General features: G+C 36.8%; 1 protein-coding gene across 2 annotated transcripts in view; it reads left to right on the top strand.

Annotated features, from left to right (window-relative positions):
* The window catches only part of LOC106069288 (uncharacterized), a 161,328-nt gene that overhangs the window by 116,834 nt on the left and 21,664 nt on the right, over positions 1 to 22,830 (top strand). For both annotated transcript variants that reach the window (XM_056035424.1, XM_056035423.1), the window contains exons 3-5: positions 1,536 to 1,658; positions 18,390 to 18,494; positions 19,251 to 19,331. In XM_056035424.1, coding sequence (XP_055891399.1) covers positions 1,536 to 1,658; positions 18,390 to 18,494; positions 19,251 to 19,331 — 309 coding nt within the window. The remainder of the gene's footprint in view (positions 1 to 1,535; positions 1,659 to 18,389; positions 18,495 to 19,250; positions 19,332 to 22,830) is intronic.

Here is a 22,830-nt window from a genome sequence, read left to right on the forward strand (position 1 = left end):
GCGAAAAATCTAATTTTTAAAATCAGTTATGCAAGCAGTTTTTTTTTAAGAGAAAAAGCTAATTAGTATGCATTATAAGTTAGACCTAAATTAAAACGAATAGTAATCTTGTAAACTTCATTTTCGTAAACTTTTGCTTTAATGCAACCCGGATGTTTTCTTTTGTTTTTTTTTTAGCATTCGAATAAGAGATTGAGGTGACAGAATTCAAGGACACATTCATAAACCTACACAGTAAACATATCCCACCAAAAGCTAGAGAGATTAGTTATAGACTTGTCTTTGGGATGACCCCAATGGTTAGAAGACGGGCAAATGACCGTGAATGTATATTATGCCACCTTGAAAATGCTGATAATGAGAAACATATGTATTTGGAATGTCCATTATTCCTTAAAGTTAGAAGTACTGTAATGGACCTATTGGAAGCAAACTGTGGCAATTATGTAAATGTTAACTTGTCTATTATTTTAAACAAGCTGCCAAAACTAAAAATAAAATGATACATAACTTTAACTTGATTATTGTTTCCGAATACAGGAATCTTGTTTGGGCTAGCTGGCTCAAATGTCTACATAATAATAAGGTGTTTGATCCTAATCACTTGGAATTAACATTTAGAAAAATAATGGACTTTAGGGTAGAGAATTATCTAGTTTGATTTTCATATACCTGTACAATGCTCATGTAGTTTTTCAGAAATAGGGTGTTGGGGGTCAGGGATATCTGATATTGTGTTGATTGTTCTGGAGTAGAGTATACTTGTATCATTTTTCTGTCTTTAGGGGGTTCATTGGTTAGGTAGTATGTCTTTGATATTAAATAATATTTCTATTACTAAAAAAAAAAAAAAAAAGATTGAGTCTTTTCAAAACAATTACATCAATTATAAGACTTCAGTTAGGCCAGGAGAGGCGCGGTAGCTGAGCGGTAAAGCGCTTGGCTTCCGAATCGGGGGCTCCGGGTTCGAATCCTGGTGAAGACTGGGATTTTCAACTTCGGAATCCTTAGGCGCCTCTGAGTCCACCCAGCTCCAATGGGTACCTGATATTAGTTGGGGAAAAGTAAAGGCGGTTGGTCGTTGTGCTGGCTACCTGACACCCTCGTTAACTTTACATCATCTGCCTTATAGACCACAAGGTCTGAAAGGGGAACTAGTTAGGCCAGGTTCACATCTAACTTTGCATTCACTTGCACCTATCCTTTGATCTGCTGTACCCTTGGGGCACTACACAAGATCTGTCAACCTTCTTTCTCCATTCTTATCTCTCATTTGTCTTTGATATAATTTTATTTGGATGTTCTTTCTGAAAATATTGAAGCCTGTCTGGGTGGATCACTTCGGGGGCCGATTTTGAGTTTGTGTTTCCACACAAACTGTCTCTGTAAACTTGTTTTTTTTTGGCATTAGATAGAACGCAATATGGCTAACCTATTCAAGATAGAGCTGGGCATCGTTAAAGATATAACAGTGTTAAAATGATCTGTTATATTCCTAATTTTTATTACAAAATGTATTTACTTTGTATTCACAGATGAGAACTCTTTTCTTTGTAGCAGTGGACAGCCTGGTCCAGGCATCATGCTCGGGCATGCAGAGCGCTCGAATTGTTTATTTGTTACGGAACCTCGGCGCCCAGATCAATAGACAAAACGAGGTAACATCTTGTTGATTGTTGACTTTGGCTGTGTCAGATAATCGTCTAGTGTGTAGTACAATGTCATATGTAGGACTCTTGCTACGAATTTTTACATTTTAAAAGCATTTAAAGTTAGCCTAATTGTGTATGCTACCATTTTACAGCGGGCATAGCAAACTCCGTTATTACAATGTAAAATAAATACTCAGTAGACTTTATGTTTGTTTTTTACTCTGAGAATGTGCATACTTGATGAACTATTCTATACGCTTGTATGTATGAAATTCTTTACTACCGTGACTTGTTCTGATGTCAAGCATACGGCTGTCTCTTGTCTCTTAACGTATAATTTCGTCTAAACGTTGAAGATAATATTATTAAATGGTGATATATACTTGATGAATTACTCTATAGCCTACGAAGATAGATATAGAGATAGATATAGATACAGATATACACACACTCGAAATGTCAACCGTTCATTTATTACAAATACAATATCACTGGTACCGCTGAACGGATTTGTATATTATTATATACATTTCTTAGGTGCTCGCTAATAAACGGATTTTTTTTTTATAGATTCGCAATCTGAGCGCAGAAATTCTAGGAAAATATAATATTTTTTTATTAAACCTTTGTAGTTAATTTTGGGTATTTACACAATATGCCCGAGGCACATTTTTTTGTATCTCTATAAAAAGCTTAAATAGAAATGTTTGATTGCATAAATTATATTTCCGTCCTTATATTAAATCTGGCAGTTGACAAATGATCTTTACATCATCTACCCTATAGATCGCAGATCTGAAATCAATAAATCTTTGTTGCTTCAATTGACATTTTCATTTTTTTTCTGGAGAACACTGAATATCTGTTTGAAGTTACGTTCGCACACGAGTGTGTGTGTGTGTGTACAAACGTATAACAATATGAAATGTAAAGTCTGTAGCAATAGATAATGTGAAGCACTAGCTTATAAAAAAAAAACTTAGATCTAGAGCTACATGAATTCTACATCTAGAATTAAAGAGTCCTAAGAGTTGTCACATTGAATGTCAGGGTCTATTTAAAATATGTATGTGTGTTTTATCTTTAAAGTGTGTACGTATTTGCCTCTGGGACGATTTTAAAAAAAAAGGTTCTTACAGCCTGGGGCTATTGTGTCTCTACGGGCAATAAATAAGCTAACGAAGTAGGTATAAGCTGTGTCTCTACGGGCTATAAATAAGCTAACGAAGTAGGTATAAGCTGTGTCTCTACGGACTATAAATAAGCTAACGAAGTAGGTATAAGCTGTGTCTCTACGGGCTATAAATAAGCTAACGAAGTAGGTATAAGCTGTGTCTCTACGGGCTATAAATAAGCTAACGAAGTAGGTATAAGCTGTGTCTCTACGGGCTATAAATCAGCTAACGAAGTAGGTATAAGCTGTGTCTCTACGGGCTATAAATCAGCTAACGAAGTAGGTATAAGCTGTGTCTCTACGGGCAATAAATAAGCTAACGAAGTAGGTATAAGCTGTGTCTCTACGGGCTATAAATCAGCTAACGAAGTAGGTATAAGCTGTGTCTCTACGGGAAATAAATAAGCTAACGAAGTAGGTATAAGCTGTGTCTCTACGGGCTATAAATCAGCTAACGAAGTAGGTATAAGCTGTGTCTCTACGGGCTATAAATCAGCTAACGAAGTAGGTATAAGCTGTGTCTCTACGGGCTATAAATAAGCTAACGAAGTAGGTATAAGCTGTGTCTCTACGGGCTATAAATAAGCTAACGAAGTAGGTATAAGCTGCGTCTCTATGGGCAATAAATAAGCTAACGAAGTAGGTATAAGCTGCGTCTCTAGATTAAGGCTACATGTAAAGTCTAGATCTATATCTGATTAAACAAACAAACAAAAAAGTCATGTCTTAAAAGCGGACTAAATATGAAAAGTTATGTCCCTTTTAAACTGCTCAACGGGAGGAGAAAGGTTGAAATGAAACCTCAAAAGTCTAAGTGGGAGAGCGTTACGATGCACACGGTGTAAAAATAGAAAAAGAAAAAATGCAATAAAATGGAGGGGGGGGGGTGTCCGGCCAAAAGCAGCATGGAACCTATCAAATATTTCGATATTGAATTGAAAGGCCGTAGAAAAGTCAGGGTCAGTAGAAAAACAGATATTCACGATGAAATGATATAGGCGTCTGTGAGGGTTCGTTCCAATTCAATGTAACAGGTACTAGATTTCACGGGCCATAAGTTTGTCAACCCAGTTTTGAGCTGCATATTCTGCCACAAAACTGAAGTAATGTGTAGTTCACTTGCAAACAATACCTCGTCGAACTAAATGTTTCAAACAGGAAATGTTTGTATGTCAAGAGCTCTTTTGTTTTTTCTTATAGTCCGATTCTTTTGGACATTGCTATTGTTGACAATATCATGAAGTTATTCTCAATAAATGCACAATGACAAACACACACTTCTTACAAAGTTATCAACTCACTCTGTCTGTCTGGTACAAATTTATTTTGTACGCGTTATTTATCCCACACCCATTCTCGGATCAAGTTGAAACACAATTATTCATTAGCAAATTAGCATAGACAAGACATGAGTAAATAAAAAAGTAACCAATCAGTCAATTAATTACTGGTCATTAATTATTTTGTTTGATACCAACAAAGTAATCCTGCAGTATTCACAGATATGTCTAAATTTGTTGGGTTTAGTCCCCTTATATAATTGTAAACGCTATTTATTGTACCTAAGAAAACATGAATCAATAAAAAATTTAGTCAATTAATTATTGGTAATTAATTATTTTGTTTGATATTGAGTAAGGGAAATAACTTATACATTATTGATAGCTATAGTTTTTAGGGCTGAGTTCTTCCCTTTAGACAAGCTTTGTTTTTGTAAAAAAAAAAAAAAGATTTGTTATATTTAGCTTGTTTCTATGTGAATACTCTCTCTCTTAAAACTGTGTTAAAAAGAACAAGTAATTCAATGTGAATAAAAACAAGTAATTCACGACGAGTTATCGAAACTCTAGAAACAGCTTAACGATGATGATCTATCTCGTTTTAAAGGCAATACAGATCTACCCACACATACCCACAAAAATAACAAACAATCTCACATACTCTCTCACACACAAACGATTGAATTTGACGGCCTCCATGACGGCTTGACCGAATAAATCAAGGCCAGAGACATGAGATGGGAGGAGAGAGTGTGTCCGTGGAAGTCCGATAATAACGGTTGCTGATGTATTCCACATATCAAACAATAATGAAATAAAGAATTGAAAAAAAAAATCTCGAATCTGCCCCTGGAAGTCATAAACAAAGGGAAACAACTGGGAGAGTTTGGATCAATACAGAGTTGTCTTTGAAAGAACGTACTTGGCCTCCTGGGGCTAGGAATAAATCAAGGAATGGGAAAATAAACTAGTGAATGAACGGTGACCACTGAATGACTTGTGGCTTTGACTCGGACTATCACATTCTAGACAGTCATTGTCGCTGTCAATTTAAGGCTAGCTTCACACATAATGACTTTGTTATTTTTGTTAGACAATCTGGATCCATGTTTCGAACAAACTTCGCACCGAATGACATTTCCATAACAAATCATTTATAACTTTTACTTCTTTTCATACACTGAATTACTAGTTCTTCAGTTTTATTCCAAATATTTATGTTTGTAAGTCGTCAGTTAGGCTTCGCTTGTGTTGCTCTAGTGTTGCAAGAAATGACAACAGACCCTGACTTCGAGCAGGAGGGGCTCGTTAGCTCTGGTTGTCTACCCATCTGCTATACCATACCTAAACTTGGACGGGAGTCAACTCTAAGGAAACACCCGGAGCCGGAGAGCCGTGTGGCGACATCGTCCCGACTATAGCTCATGGAGTTATCTCATGTCTATGTGATGACCTGTAAAGTCTTCGCGAGTGAAGGAGGCTATAGAGCAGGGGTCGGCAACCTTTTGAGTCAGAAGAGCCAAAAATTACAATTTACAAAATTTTTAAATTTTAAAGAGCCACAACGTTTTGTTTTTCCTACGTCGTACTCACAGTACTATAAGACAAAATATTTATTTATTCATGTATAAGTAGTGTTTTCACAGCAAAAGTAGATAATATATATATATGGCATTATTAGATAATTGTTTTGTTTATGTTGGTAGCAAATAGAACATTTATTTGCAACACTAACTTGTACATCAATAGCAAGCAATTAGGCAAACAAATTGAATGGGAGCGATGGCTTTGGTTTTAGAAATTGTGTATACATTTGACTCATAACTTGTTTTTTAGTTTCAAACACGACTCTAAATTTTCATTTCTTTGTTGACTTCTTACTTTTTAATACTATCATGCAAGAGAACGCTTGCTCGGACGAATATGTAGATCCGAATATAACACTCGAAATGCCAACATCTTCACCTCAATGTTGCAAACTGGAAGATTATTCCTTGCGCCGAATCAACTCGCGGCATTTTTTTAAAAGATGTCCACTTGTTGCGTTACGTACATGCCTTTCTGGACTTTCAACTCTTCCAACTTGCTTTTCAACTCTTTAAAATTTCAAATCCACAAAGTTTTACTTTCAATCAATGGCATTTCTAGAAATCCAGTATCAATTTCAAATGGATCAATGTGGATTTCGTTACTATATGTGTTGATTTACTAGTAATGCTTGAATGATTTTGTTAGTTTGTAATTCTTTATAACTGTCATAGAAAACTGTCAACAAATTCATCTTTGAATTATTTATTTTTTGTAACTGTGCTGAAGTAATTCGTGTCGACAGTTGCACTGATCTTATCGCGATATTTTTATTTCTTTAGACATTTAATAAAAAAGTAACTTACGGCTCTTCTGCAATAATTTTTTGTTCAAAAGAAGCCTAATCTTCTACCCTAACATCGGCTGCGTTTCCATTTCCTTGTGGTTTAACATTCAGCTCATTTAATTTCGCTGTTATGTAAAGTTAAAATTGTTGCAACCTTTTGCTGTTCTCTAATTCAGGGTGATAAATATCTTTTTTATTTAGGAATGTATTTAATTCATTCAAGCACAAACCAAAACGTTTCAACACCTTACCTTTGGAAAGCCATCACACTTTATTGTGAAGGAGATCATAATACGGAGTTTCCATTTCGCTTAAGAATTCTTTAAACTGACGATGGTTAAGTGCTGCTTTTGACAAGATGCTGTTAACAATCTTGATTACCGAACTTATGACCTCAACTATTTTGGCCAGAATCGTTTGGTATTATTCAGTGAAACGTAAGAATTTCGCAATTTATTTTGCTTCGAAGAATCGTAGTTGCTCCTTTATTTTTTCCTGTCTGGCTCAATCAGTTGCTATTTAAACGATTTTAATGTCTTCAATGTATTTTTGCTCGGCATACGCTCTATCATCCCCACTAGTTTGTCTCCAGAGCGGTAGCAATTCAAATTCTTCTTTTGGAACTTGGGAAGACATACATGACAAAAGGGTCAACTTATCCGTGTCTTTTAGATTGCCAATTCAACTATAGCAAGTGACAAGACAGAAGAATATTGAATATCTTCCACCTACAAATATGTTACATTTAAAGACATTTTAGCTATTCTATCTTATACTGTTTTAGCTTTGATTTTTTTTTTACAAGGTTTTTTTTTCGAAATCATAAAAATGTTTTCCAGATGCACATATAAAGCAATCTTTGACATACCATATGTAAATGGTTTGCCTTTTTGTGCAATTTCTGGTGGTACGTACTGGTACCCCAAGGTTTGCCAGATCAGCATTACTTGTAGATTGCTTCAAACTTTGAGAAGATAATTCGCTTCTTACTCATTTACCTGAAACAATAAACTATACGTCACAGCCAAAATCGAATTAAAGTGTACATAGAAGCATCAGAGCTTCCGACGGACTGATTACAGTGACTACGCGTGTAATGGGGGAGGGGTGTGGTGAAAAGCGAGTACAAGTGGCTGAAGATAGAATCAGTGCCTGATCCTTGTTAAACGATTCAGAACTTTTTGAAAAAAAAAATTTCGATAAAATAAATAATATTTGCGTATGGAACGAAAGAGCCGCATCTTCACATCCAAAGAGCCGCATGTGGCTCGCGAGCCGCAGGTTGCCGACCCCGGCTATAGAGCATAGGCTAGGTTCTAACTTTGATTAGACTTTTTATTATCACAAAGCTTATCTGTCTGTCTGTCTGTTTGTCTGTCTGTCTAACAAAAAGCTTGTACACGTTTCACACCCATTCTCGGATCCAGTTGAAACGTTTCATAAATTTGGTGTCGTCAAGACATGAGTCAATTAAAAAAACAACAATTTGTCAATTAATTACTGGAAGTTAATAATCTTATTTGATACCAACAAGGGAAATTAATTCTTCATTATTCATAGATGCGGCTTAAGTTGAAACCCTAAACAATTATTCATTGTACCTAAGAAAAAAAATGCTTCAATTAAAAAGTAACCAATTAGTCAATTAAGTATTGGTAATTTTTTTTTCATATCGTATAGGGGAAATAACTTTTACATTATTGAGAGATATAGTTGTAAGTGTAGAGTTCTTTCCATTAGATAAGATTTAAAAAAAAGGATTTGTTTTTATGCTTTGCTTGTTCTAATTTCCGAAGTCTCTATAAATCGATGAACTAAATTAACCTAGTCAACCGTGACCTGGTATCTGATAGGGACATTTGCATTAATGCAATAGGTTTTTATAGCAGATGAACAACGAATCTTTCAGCTTGGCTTCTAGGCTATCATATAAATGAACACCAAGTGGTCCAACTTTACCTCTCCAGCTTACATTAAAAGTCATTTGTCCTCTAGAGCAAGAATTAAAGAGACACTGACTGGTTCAGGTTTACCCTCAATCGCTTTCATAAAACGACAAAATATTAGCCTCAAATATAATTGTAATTTCCGTGATTGAAACATTTCTCTGTCATTGATATAACACACGTCCAGTTAGTTACTCAAAGGCCTTATTTCAATGTTCTGGTCTAGTGCTACTAGCTTGCTAGCAGAAAAGAAAATTCGTTTGATAAATAGATTGTTCAACACATATTATCTCTCTTTAATTGATATTAATAGGTAATTGGTTAGTATTTAGTTAGTTTGTTTGTGTATTCAATGGTGTTAGGGTTAGAATGAATCAGCATAAACACTCCATTATGGTTTGGCACATCTAAGTTGAACACTGTCTGGGCAGTTTCTAAGAGAGACGAATTAATATTTGCCTGCATGCGAGATCAATGCAATTTTAATCAAACACTGAAATGTGCAGACCCAATCATTGATTGAATCGGAAAGCTGTACTGAGAGACATTGATTCGGAATGTCATGGCATAAACTTTTATTTTTTATTTAACACTATTTTTTTAGTTCCCCAAATGAAGTGATTAATGGATAAAAAGACTTGGTCACAGTCAACTGGATAGAAAGACTAGGTCTCAGTCAACTGGATAGAAAGACTAGGTCTCAGTCAACTGGCTACAAAGACTAGGTCACAGTCAACTGGATAGAAAGACTAGGTCACAGTCAACTGGATAGAAAGACTAGGTCACAGTCCACTGGATAGAAAGACTAGGTCACAGTCAACTGGATAGAAAGACTAGGTCACAGTCAACTGCATAGAAAGACTAGGTCACAGTCAACGAACAAGTTCTTTGAAGATGACTCTTTGTGTCATTGCTTATTAGGAATAATTTAAAGGGGGATCAAAATAATATCCCTTGGCTTGGAACTCTTTTGTTTGATATGCAAAAGGAAAGAATCATTGAAGCCTTACGGGTTTTTTTCCTGACGCCTTGTTATGGAGTGTGTGAGTTTGTGTTTCTATGGCGACCGTGGGAAGACTTTAGAGATTGGTTGTGAATGATGCAAGATAAGCGACACAGCGGTCTCAGGTACAGCAGACTATTTTAGATTGCCGGAAGTGTTTTTGTAGTGAGACAGATTTTGTTCGAAACATCAATTATATTATTTTAAAGTCTTACTACATTTATTTTATTTGATCTCAAGTTGAATTTGTCTATATTGGAATCAAAGTTATTGTGAACTCCTGGCCAATGACTCTGGCATGGACACATAACGGATGTGATTCAACACTTCAAAAAAACACCATGGATGTATTAAGAACAGAATATATATTTAATAAAGCCATTGGAATAACTATAACTGTAGATAACGCCAACAAATGTGGAACTATTAAATATACAACAAACTATGAAAACTGCCTTATACTGTACTTCTACTATTAAGGGGTTACTGGATCCGATTTTGGGTAAAAAAATTGATTTTTCAATTTTGGTGTAATTAAATAGGTGAACATGTATTTTATAAACTGGCACCAAAAATTTTCTAAAAAATAGCATTTTTTATTGAAAAAAAGCATTTTAATGATGCGTGGTGAACACTATTTTCCTTATTTTTTATAATACAAATTCACTGTTTTTGAGTGAATGCATTTATTGTGACCCCCCCTGTAACATATTTCTAAAATCTCTAGAACTAATAGAGATAAATGTGTCAAATTTGGTACTCATATTCAGAGATAAATAATACAGAGAATCAGCTAGTTTTTAATATATGATCTTTTGGGAAAAAAAATGTGGATGCATTTTACAGGAAAAAAATCACCCTTTTTTAAAAAATCATAAAATGCAAAATACTAAGGGAAAATGTATAACATCTAGCTAGCTTCTTCCAGCCACCTTTATACTTTAAGGTGTAAGTATTTTTAGCTTTGAAATGTATCTATTTTGAAAAATTTTAGAATTTTCCTATATGAACTAATTTTTGTTTATTTTCAAGATGGCTGCTGTTACCATGGCAACCCGGAAACATTAGACAACATTCAATATATATTTTTTATTTTTGAGTTGTCATATGATATAATATAACAATAGTTATTAAGTTAAAGCAAAAATAAAAAAAATAAATTTCACTATCCAGTAACCCCTTAATCACAAAATTCCGGCTTCCGTCAACAATGACGATATCTCAAGGGCCGTCACTCCACTTTAACTAATCGACCAATGAAATAATAATAAATAAACAAAGAATTTCTTAACTCTTACACCCAAGATTCTATTATGTGCTGTTAACAATACTATCTACAAACACAATCACCACAGAGTTCTATTTAGTTTGGTTCACCAAAGAAGTTATTTCAAGTTGTACAAGTTCAACCACAATACGCCTACAGCTGGTTTAGTTGTCTACCAGCAGTTTGGTGCTACAAGTTCAACCACAATACGCCTACAGCTGGTTTAGTTGTCTACCAGCAGTTTGGTGCTACAAGTTCAACCACAATACGCCTACAGCTGGTTTAGTTGTCTACCAGCAGTTTGGTGCTACAAGTTCAACCACAATACGCCTACAGCTGGTTTAGTTGTCTACCAGCGGTTGGTGCTACAAGTTCAACCACAATACGCCTACAGCTGGTTTAGTTGTCTACCAGCAGTTTGGTGCTACAAGTTCAACCACAATACGCCTACAGCTGGTTTAGTTGTCTACCAGCGGTTGGTGCTACAAGTTCAACCACAATACGCCTACAGCTGGTTTAGTTGTCTACCAGCACTTTGGTGCTACAAGTTCAACCACAATACGCCTACAGCTGGTTTAGTTGTCTACCAGCAGTTTGGTGCTACAAGTTCAACCACAATACGCCTACAGCTGGTTTAGTTGTCTACCAGCGGTTGGTGCTACAAGTTCAACCACAATACGCCTACAGCTGGTTTAGTTGTCTACCAGCGGTTGGTGCTACAAGTTCAACCACAATACGCCTACAGCTGGTTTAGTTGTCTACCAGCGGTTGGTGCTACAAGTTCAACCACAATACGCCTACAGCTGGTTTAGTTGTCTACCAGCAGTTTGGTGCTACAAGTTCAACCACAATACGCCTACAGCTGGTTTAGTTGTCTACCAGCGGTTGGTGCTACAAGTTCAACCACAATACGCCTACAGCTGGTTTAGTTGTCTACCAGCACTTTGGTGCTACAAGTTCAACCACAATACGCCTACAGCTGGTTTAGTTGTCTACCAGCAGTTTGGTGCTACAAGTTCAACCACAATACGCCTACAGCTGGTTTAGTTGTCTACCAGCGGTTGGTGCTACAAGTTCAACCACAATACGCCTACAGCTGGTTTAGTTGTCTACCAGCGGTTGGTGCTACAAGTTCAACCACAATACGCCTACAGCTGGTTTAGTTGTCTACCAGCGGTTGGTGCTACAAGTTCAACCACAATACGCCTACAGCTGGTTTAGTTGTCTACCAGCAGTTTGGTGCTACAAGTTCAACCACAATACGCCTACAGCTGGTTTAGTTGTCTACCAGCGGTTGGTGCTACAAGTTCAACCACAATACGCCTACAGCTGGTTTAGTTGTCTACCAGCGGTTGGTGCTACAAGTTCAACCACAATACGCCTACAGCTGGTTTAGTTGTCTACCAGCGGTTGGTGCTACAAGTTCAACCACAATACGCCTACAGCTGGTTTAGTTGTCTACCAGCGGTTGGTGCTACAAGTTCAACCACAATACGCCTACAGCTGGTTTAGTTGTCTACCAGCGGTTGGTGCTACAAGTTCAACCACAATACGCCTACAGCTGGTTTAGTTGTCTACCAGCAGTTTGGTGCTACAAGTTCAACCACAATACGCCTACAGCTGGTTTAGTTGTCTACCAGCAGTTTGGTGCTACAAGTTCAACCACAATACGCCTACAGCTGGTTTAGTTGTCTACCAGCAGTTTGGTGCTACAAGTTCAACCACAATACGCCTACAGCTGGTTTAGTTGTCTACCAGCAGTTTGGTGCTACAAGTTCAACCACAATACGCCTACAGCTGGTTTAGTTGTCTACCAGCTGTTTGGTGCTACAAGTTCAACCACAATACGCCTACAGCTGGTTTAGTTGTCTACCAGCAGTTTGGTGCTACAAGTTCAACCACAATACGCCTACAGAGGTTTAGTTGTCTACCAGCAGTTTGGTGCTACAAGTTCAACCACAATACGCCTACAGCGGTGTTAGTTGTCTACCAGCAGTTTGGTGCTACAAGTTCAACCACAATACGCCTACAGCGGTTTAGTTGTCTACCAGCAGTTTGGTGCTACAAGTTCAACCACAATACGCCTACAGCGGTTTAGTTGTCTACCAGCTGTTTGGTGCTACAAGTTCAACCACAATACGCCTACAGCTGGTTTAGTTGTCTACCAGCAGTTTGGTGCTACAAGTCACATTGACTCCCACGTGATGTCAACTTTAATGTGTCACTTCTAATAGCGTGACAGTTGCCGTAACTTAACTGATACGATAGTATCTAGTAGTTATTACGTCTTCTAATTCTCAAATATCAAATCTGATGACCCAATGTCCAAAGTTATGTGGGAGATATTTGTCTAGGTAAAGAACTAACAAACAAACCTATGTACGAATTAAATCACATTTGATTCTCCAAGTAGAAATCTTGAAAGGATTGAACACAAAACATAAACGCACAATATTACCTTATTTCAGCATTAGATTCACACAAATATTTAACCTGAAGTTCGAAATTAATTGGCTAAAGGACCCTGATATAAGTCTCCACTTTTTAAGAGGTTTTCCAATAGAAACATCTTGAACAGGAAATAAAGTAAAAACTTTTCAGTTCTAATTAACTCCCTTTCGTTCTCCAATCTTCTATTAAAAACTTCAATGCTCGTGAAACCAATGTGTGAGTCAACTTCCTGTTTACACGTCCCTTGAGACATTGACGCGTACACTATGTGACTGACCAAACACATACTGTAACGTGACACCTACTTTAACGTGACCGTGATATACACTAAAACGTGGCATTCCCCAATAACGTGACACCTACTATTACGTGACACTTACTTTAAGTCGACTTCCGATATACATGCTCATTTCTCTCTAGTTTGACATTGTCTACATTATAATGATACATCGTTTTGTTTTTAGATATTCTGTCATTAGCGCCATCCTGACATCTAAACTTAAATTTACCCGAAACAGCTTCACTTTAGCTTAGCCTCTCACTGAGACCTTTTCTTACTGTCTGATATATCGTGTGATTGCGTCAGCTCCAACATAACTATTTGCGACATAACCAGTCTAACGATGAATACAGTTCTCCCATACGAGGCGCCCAGACACCGCCACCCTGCTTCTCGCCAATGCTTCATTCAATTACCCCGTGTAATAACTAGGCTGCGGATCCTCACCCTTGGAAACACCTCTCTGTCTCCCGCGCCCTGTCCCGCTTTTCATAATTTCCCTTGTGGATCTCAGAAACGTCTGGAAATAATTCTGTTGATGAATATGATAAGAAGTTGAGGAGTCTGCTATGATTTTGTTACATCACTGTGACTGGAGTGACGTAACTTTGTTACTGGTTTACACACGCATGCATCATTGGCTTTTTTTAAAAATTTAAACAAAAATTATATTGAAAGAAAAATCTCAATATTTTTTTCCCGTACAGTAAGTTGATTTAAACCGTCTGTAAAATAACACTTGGTTGTCTATTTAATATTCGTTGGTTGAGCATGTCCAGTAATCTAGCTCAAGATTGTCTTAGTAGGTTTCGTAAGATTGTTATAGACTTAACAGGTCGTGAAAATAGCACTGCGCCACCTATAAAATGCCTCCAATGGCATGCGTCTTAAATGAGCTCTGGCAACCAGTCCAACCCCTGTCCCTCACATGGTGGCTCAGATATTGGGTCCGGCGGAACTGTTATCACCAACAGGTGAAGGGGCAAAGGCGAGTAACTGGCGCCTAAACAAGTAAGATTCGGGTAGGAGGGGTCGTTACCCTTGGCTGGCTACCCACCTAGGAGAAGGAAAACTCTGGCCATACAATAGATATTTCATGGGCCTTTTGTCTGACTAAATTTGTTAAACGTATACTCTACGAAAGTTTAACTTATCTTATCTTGTAGATTACAGACGAATTGCTGTATGTTTTGGACATTCAAGAAAGTCATTCCAATTCAAAGCGCTAGTCGTGAGAATGTTCAGTTTATTTCCTGATCTCATTGTTTCGTAATGTTTTGTTTCGTCTCAACTTCAAATACATTTCTCATTTTTAAGTTTTCTCTTGTATCATTTCTCACAGACAAATCAATTTCTTAGTTTCTTCTTAGTTTCATCTTAGCAGCTTTATCTGCCCTTGATGCTTGTATTTTAGAGTGTCCCCCCCCCCTTCCTTTACTGGCCAGTCTTCCCCCAGGGCACGCTGACCCCAAGTTATGAAGTCTGTTGCTCTAGATCTACTTTTAGCTGTCCAGTTCTGTGTGTGTTGTTCTAAAGTGAAGTGCAGACTAGCCAAACGGACAGTGCCGCCAAGTCGCTAGAGACCAAGAACTTGGCAACTTATTCAAAGAAACTTGGCCGATAGATTTTTATTCGATGTCTTACCTTGGTTAATGTACAGAGTTTCAGTAATCGTTGAACTATTCCTTGTTTTTCCAAGTCAGTAGTGAGTAGTCAACATAATCAAGTCATAGAGATGTTAACTTTAATTAATTGACAAATTTGTGTACTAGAAAATTATACCATTCAAATATTTACCCCTAATTAATTAAAAAAATAAGTACTATCATCCCAAGTTGTTGTTTTTTTCCAGAAAAAATCCAGAGAATACTGTAGCAAAGTAATTGATAGCAGAAATGTAGACAGGCTTACTGCCAGTATATAGAAACAGGAAACTAATAGAGAATACACTTTCTATTTGTACAATAATGATCGCACTATTTTCACGAAACATTGTTGAATAAAACAATGTTTAAATAGTGTTGTGCTACCCTGAGACTAAATTGAGTTCTATCAGTCTTATTTTGTAATTGGAGGATGGCTGCCTAGTCGTACGATTTGTGCGCTGGACTGTCGTGTGGATTTGTCGATGGTCTCGGGTTGAAATCCTATCGCTCCCATCCCCCGTCGTCCTGCGGGAGGTTTGGACTAGGAAGTAAATTATTTTCAACTCTGAAGGAACATCCGAAACATGTAAAGCATTTTACAAACATTAGTGTAACATAAAGTATAGAATTGGACTATTATACAGCGTGTAGAATTAGAGAATAGTTTTTATTGTACGCAGTAGTCTTGGAACCAAAAGTTGTTAGGGTTAGACAGGAAATGACGACATGTTTTAGGTTAGATACAAATGAGAGAAGAACGTTAAACAGGAACAGAATGGGAACGACACAAGACATTATTTTCTGTCTTATATAAGTCAACGTTTGAGTTTTTTTTTAAGAAAATTTTATAGTGTCTTAAAAACTCGCTTAAGATTATTTTCACTACTGTAACAGACAAGGTGGACTAAAAATTGCCTGGTTTAAAACAATATTGGTCTAACTTATTAAACAGGCGAAAAGCATCAGCTAAACCAGGTCTTCAACTAGTGTGCTATACAATGAAGTCTGCCGGCATAATATCACTTTCTTTGGTGAATCTGTATACTGTGATACGCGTTCCTATTCATGATCAAATAAGACAGACTCTCTGAAAACCATATAACTTGAATGTAACCCGGATGTTGCATACTTTTGAAACGCGTGGCGTAAAAATGACGTCATTGACGTTTTACATTGCTTCATTTCTTTTCCACTTCTTCGTGAGAAATGACGTCACATAGAAAAAAAAAGGGGGGGGGCATGAACACTTTCTCAAGTGCTACTAGATCTATATTTCTGGCGGGAGAAAAGCTTTAGAATAGAGAAGGGGCGCTAGCGGGGGGAGGGCGGAGTCTGGGAAATGTGGGAGAAGATGACTAAACAGCCAAGATCTAAACGGAAGTGACGGTTGCCTCACTTTTGAAAATGTTGAATGACTTTTGTGTCATCCATTCTATAGAGAGCTCAATGCGCTCAATCTCTTTTGTGGACGTACCTGGTAGAAGGTTTCTGTACGTGTACAGCAAGCATCTCAAAAATAATAATAATAATATTGGCCTCCTTCAGTCGTAACGATTATGATTCATCTCGTAGAACACTTTTTCATGTGACTGGAGCCCTATTTTGGAGAGACACTCCCGTTCACATATATATATATCGCAGGTTAATGTGGCTTTCGCTTTGGAGACAGAGGAGCCGGCCATTTTTCGTTTGGCACGCTTTTCTTCCAGAGCTTAGGCCAATGTTTTTTTCGCTGTCCATAACTTTCTTGGTCACCATCTCTCTCCACATAGTGCAGGCTAGGGCTATGTCTTACCAGCAGTCAGTATCCATAGTTACTGCTTTGAGGTCCAGTTTGATTACAGCCACATAACTATGGTGGGTGCGACCAGTTTTTCTTGAGCCAGTCGCGAGTTGCTCACAAAGGTTGACTTTCGGGATGCGCTTGTCCTTCATTCGGCAAACATGATCAATGTCTTCACAGGAATTCGAACTTGTCACCCCTCGTTTCGGCAAGCCAAGTTCTTTAAGAATCAGCCATCACTAATGGATCGTTATTCCACCCCAAGTTAACTTTGATCAAAAGCCATGAGTTTTCGGACTTCGATATTTTGGTATAGCTTGATAACAATAACAACAATAATAATAATATTATCGAAATTAATTAAAGTAGATTTAAGAAATTATTTTAGATTAGGTCTTGCGTGTTACAAAGCCTATATCAACTCACTACGTCTGTCTGGTAAAAAGTTTGTACACGTTATTTCTCCAACACCTAATCTCGGATCAAGCTGAAATTTTGCACAATTATTTCTTTAACTTTATCTGACAACACAAGAATCAATTTTCAATAAATCCAATTAGTTAATTAACTATTGTTTATTAATTATTTTGCTTGATATCTTGAACAAGGGAAAGAAATCGTACTTATACCTTGAGCCTTGAGTGAACATTTTTAATGCATTTAAACAACGCTGAAGTAAACATTCACCAAGATACCCCCCCTTCTTCCCTCCCCCTTTCACAACTGGACCAGACATGTCATAGGTTCATGGGAATTGAGAAAGCTTAAAGCTAAACAAAATGCAATTGGTAAAAATATTTCAACTGCACAGATTTATGTTTAGGTCAGTCAAACAAATTGTAACAATTACACTTAATGTAAGCTATGTTTTTTAAAGTATTTTTTTTTCTTGATTTTTTTTGTTTTTTTTTTCCAATTTCCACTAACACTTTGGTCATATAGTCGAAAGTAAGAAAAATATTAATTTTATTTTGACAACTTTTTATTAACCTCTTTCCCACATCAACTCTTGATGCTTGATTCCACAGTTTGTTTGATTCCAGAAAGATCACTTCCTAATTTATTAAATTAATTAAACCAACAAAAATTAGCTCACGCTAAGCGAAATGAAGTAAAAAATAAATATTGATTTAGATGTTCTTAGTAGATCTAGATCTATTTCTTTATATTGGATTCTTTGTTTTATGGTCGGTTAGCAGAGTGTTCTGCTAATAACACGAATGATGTGGGTTCAATACCAAGAGAGGTTACATTTTTGTTTTCTCAATCTTATGAAAAAGAAAAAAGTAAGGGAAAGAATCCCGTGCTGTATTTACCCACTTATTAGTTGTATGAACAATAACAGAGGAATGTTTAGTTTATTATGTTATCTAAACATTAAGTAGGTAAGATTTTATTATTTTCATTTGGCTCTATTTCATTACTAGATATCATAGAAAGCAACTAGGTTTGGGTTTTGTTATGACCGTGGATCATATTTTCTAAGCTTTTGTTCTTGGATAATTCTATTCATGCTGTGCCGTGTTGTTTCAGGACGGGAACACTCCATTGATGTGCTACATGAAAGCGGGAAATCCCGACAGTGATATTGTTGAAGCATTTCTTCGCTGTAACGCTGACATTTACATTGCCAATAAGGTAAATGAAAACAAAGCAATTTTTCTCCCTGTGAAAGAACTATGTATAAGGTTAAGGTTAGTTCCGGTACACTTTCTGGGAAGTGTTCAATGGATTATACTCCTTTAAAGAAGTGGTTACAAGTTTACGGGTTGCGACTCCAAATAGTGTCTGTTGTGAGATTTGTCATATCGGGAGAGGGTTAGGTGTTGAGACATCAAGACTGTGAGAGATAGGACATTTTATGTTGGACTCTTCACAGCATCAGGGTGAGGGTGACTTATATGTCCACTTGAAAGAAACGTACATAATAACTTAACCAATCTCGAATTCTCTAACCAATCTCGAATTCTCTAAGCCCTTTAAGAAGACCTAGCATCTCTAATTCTCTAAGCCCTTTAAGAAGACCTAGCATCTCTAATTCTCTAAGCCCTTTAAGAAGACCTAGCATCTCTAATTCTCTAAGCCCATTAAGAAGACCTAGCATCTCTAATTCTCTAAGCCCTTTAAGAAGACCTAGCATCTCTAATTCTCTAAGCCCTTTAAGAAGACCTAGCAATTAGACTTGAATTTATCTTAGGCCCATCTTTTCCATGAAGGATATTTGAGCCCCAATTGTTTGCTTTACTTCTACCTTTGAATGAGATTTGTGTTCTAGCCTAGCAGTCGGAAATGTCTTTACGTGCTCTCAGTGGAATGACGGCCGCCTCGAATTTTATTTGCCCACCGCGAGACTAATACACGTACGACTCAATCTCTTTCTTGTATCACCAACAGCTTGGGGAGTTCCCCCTGGAGTATGTGATGACCAGCTCTCATGTCACACCTGTGGTCAGAGGTGTCTTCACCAGATATGTGGTAAGTTCAAGAAATTCTTCACACCTGTCACTAAGAAGTAGAATCTCTCACAAGACACGCGCATGCTGCACATTTCACTTTTTATTATTGTCAGCAAAACCAAGAACTCATCAATGATTAAATTCTTTAAAAGAAAAAAATATTAGTTGGGGTTATACATTTAACTTTGTGCACTGTGCACACACACACAATGAAAGGAATCTTTTTTTTTTCTTTTCATTTTCGCCTTTGTCTTTCTAATTTGAAATAGTTGTCCCCCTTTCAAGCTATGCTGTCTATAGGGCAAATGATGTAAAGGTCATCTGTTTCTGTGGCCAACGGTTAACGAGGGTGTCATGTGGCAAACACAATTACCAATTACCTTTACTTTTCCCCAACTAGTGTCAAGTACCCATTTGAGCTGGGTGGACTCAGAGCCACTCAGAGGCGCCCAAAGATCCTGCAATTAAAAATCCCAGTCTTCTCCAGAATTCGAACCCGGGACCCCCAAGCGCTTTACCACTCAGCAACTGCGCCTCAAATTTAAAATACTTACGAGTTTATCTTCAACTGATTTCATCGGACTTTAAGACTTACCCTTGACTGTTTTCTGAGACATGATACAAGACTATCAACAGAGTGACTTAGTGCTTCAATGAACCACGCTGTTATGTTTTCTGAGACATGATACAAGACTAGCAACAGAATGACTTAGTGCTTCAATGAACAAGGCTGTTATGTTTTCTGAGACATGATACAAGACTATCAACAGAGTGACTTAGTGCTTCAATGAACCACGCTGTTATGTTTTCTGAGACATGGTACAAGACTATCAACAGATTGACTTAGTGCTTCAATGAACAACGCTGTTATGTTTTCTGAGACATGATACAAGACTATCAACAGAGTGACTTAGTGCTTCAATGAACCACGCTGTTGTTTTCTGACACATGGTACAAGACTATCAACAGAGTGACTTAGTGCTTCAATGAACCACGCTGTTATGTTTTCTGAGACATGATAAAGGATTATCAACAGAGTGACTTAGTGCTTAAATGAACCACGCTGTTATGTTTTCTGACACATGGTACAAGACTATCAACAGAGTGACTTAGTGCTTCAATGAACAAGGCTGTTATGTTTTCTGAGACATGATACAAGACTATCAACAGAGTGACTTAGTGCTTCAATGAACAAGGCTGTTATGTTTTCTGAGACATGATACAAGACTATCAACAGAGAGACTTAGTGCTTCAATGAACAAGGCTGTTATGTTTTCTGGGAACTAATTTTGATTTGGAATCGTCCTACCTCAACGTCATGTTTTTAAACTTGAGTGGCAACGCTTTTGTTCCGTTCCTTTCCAGCCCAGTCTGACCACATGAAGAGAGGTCATGAAGTTTGACAGGTTGATCTTGAAAACCTGGGCCCTTGAAAACAAAGTGGTTTCTAGTCTGCTGCCCACGTCTGCCAGGAAGTCCGCCAGTAAAGGTTTACAAGTCAGGCGATTTTTAAAAAAATGTTTGCTGGAAATATTTAGTTCATTTTTTTTTTAAATTCTGAAAAGGTTAACGCTCTTTCAAAAGCTAAAAATAAAAGCTTTGTCTTAATCAGTTTATGTTCGTTGTTTTTTTATATTTATTTCACTTTCCGGTGATAACTTTGTATTAACAGATTTTCAACCAATGAGAAAGTTTAAATTGCTTTTCTACATTATGTTTTTAGTCTAATTTTTCAAACTAAATCTTAGACATGTTATCGATAAATCGTCTTGTCATTACGCTGGTTGGACGTTATCTGATAGATGACAGACATGACTTCAAAAGAGAAGATCAAAATGTCCAACACATTTCATGTTTCAACCTAGTTATTGAACGACTCACTTCATAGTTTCTTTTTGTGGAGATCCAATGAACTAATTTTCTATAATATTTTATATTCAGTTTTGTATTTACCCCCCTCCCTCCCCTTTTGTTTTTCCCAATCCCATAACTCAAACTGTTTCTATTATTGGAGTTATATATATAGATATATGGAGCCAATCTATAAATAGAATTCTTTTAGGTGTCTCCGGTGTAGAGAATACTAAATTCTAATGATTCATTCTGTAGTATAATTTGTGTTCCAGTAGAATCCAATGGCTAAGTTCTTTCGCTTGTACCACAAAGTAATTGCTGGGATTTTGTTGGCAACACTCAACTTGTCTCCACATCTTTTTGTTCTCGTTAAGTTTTTAAAATATCTTCCCAATGGTCTTTTTATCCATTTTTTGTAACGTTTCTCTTTTAGTTTCTTGACATTACCACCACATGTCTTTATACATCATTCTCTTCTTCCTTTCTCTGTTATCGAACTTGATTGTTGAAAGAGCGTTAAACTTGTCTTTCATTACAAGCAAGTAAGTTCTACAAACTAGTGATTGATTCCTACTTTGTGTTCAAGTTATAGACTAAACTGTTCAAGTCATAGACTAAACTGTTCAAGTCATAGACTAAACTGTTCAAGTCATAGACTAAACTGTTCAAGTCATAAACTAAACTGTTCAAGTCATAGACTTAACTAAACTGTTCAAGTCATAAACTTAACTGTTCAAGTAATAAACTAAATGTCACTAAACTAAACTGTTCAAGTCATAGACTTAATTAACTGTTCAAGTCATAAACTAAATGTCACTAAACTAAACTGTTCAAGTCATAAACTAAATGTCCCTAAACTAAACATTCATCTTTTATTTTTCATCGAGTAAACAAAATAAAACAAATTGTCGGTATGTAGATCGAACCCCACGACATTCGCGTTACTAGCTCGATGCTAGCTAATAATTAGAATAGTCATAACAAATGTTCGTAGGATCCAAAGTTTGTTTCATTGTTTTTATATTGATCTCTTTTTTTGTCTGTCTTTTTAAATTCAATTCCAATCTAAAAGTGTGCAATCAACTGGTGGGCTTCTGTTTTGTCTATGTAATAGGATCTAAAGCTTTTTTTTTTGTTTATTTTGTATGTATTATGTATTATTTTTGTAACACTGTTAGCTGATGTAAATATTAAGGCTTGTCTTCGAGTCTGAAGATTAATGAGGAATGCCATATTTCCCGTGCCTACGCAGCCCCAGCTGCGACCTACATATTTTGCCAGACTCAGCGCAGGCATAACCATTGTCCGCATGTGGTCGATTTACATAATTGTTCGCTAATCTACATAAACATATTTATAACGCGTCTTTGCTTAGAGGTTATTTCAAAATTAAATATTTTGCAAAGGAATCTCTGTTCTCTTGCTCTCCGTGACCGAGTACGTCTTGAGACAAAACTGTAAAAGGTAAAACAAATGTCTGATCTGAATCACAAGATTTTCTTCACGCGTTTGGGGATAAAATTGTGTATCTTGCCCAGACAGTCTTGGACTAGGTTTATCAAAGTATGTGCACTTGACATGGGCTTGTCTATGTTACAAAACTCTTCACTTTACATATTTATGTTACAAAACTCAGCACTTTACATGTCTATGTTACAAAACAG

This window comes from Biomphalaria glabrata, chromosome 7, assembly GCF_947242115.1.
Source record: "Biomphalaria glabrata chromosome 7, xgBioGlab47.1, whole genome shotgun sequence".
Classification (NCBI taxonomy): Eukaryota; Metazoa; Mollusca; class Gastropoda; family Planorbidae; genus Biomphalaria; species Biomphalaria glabrata.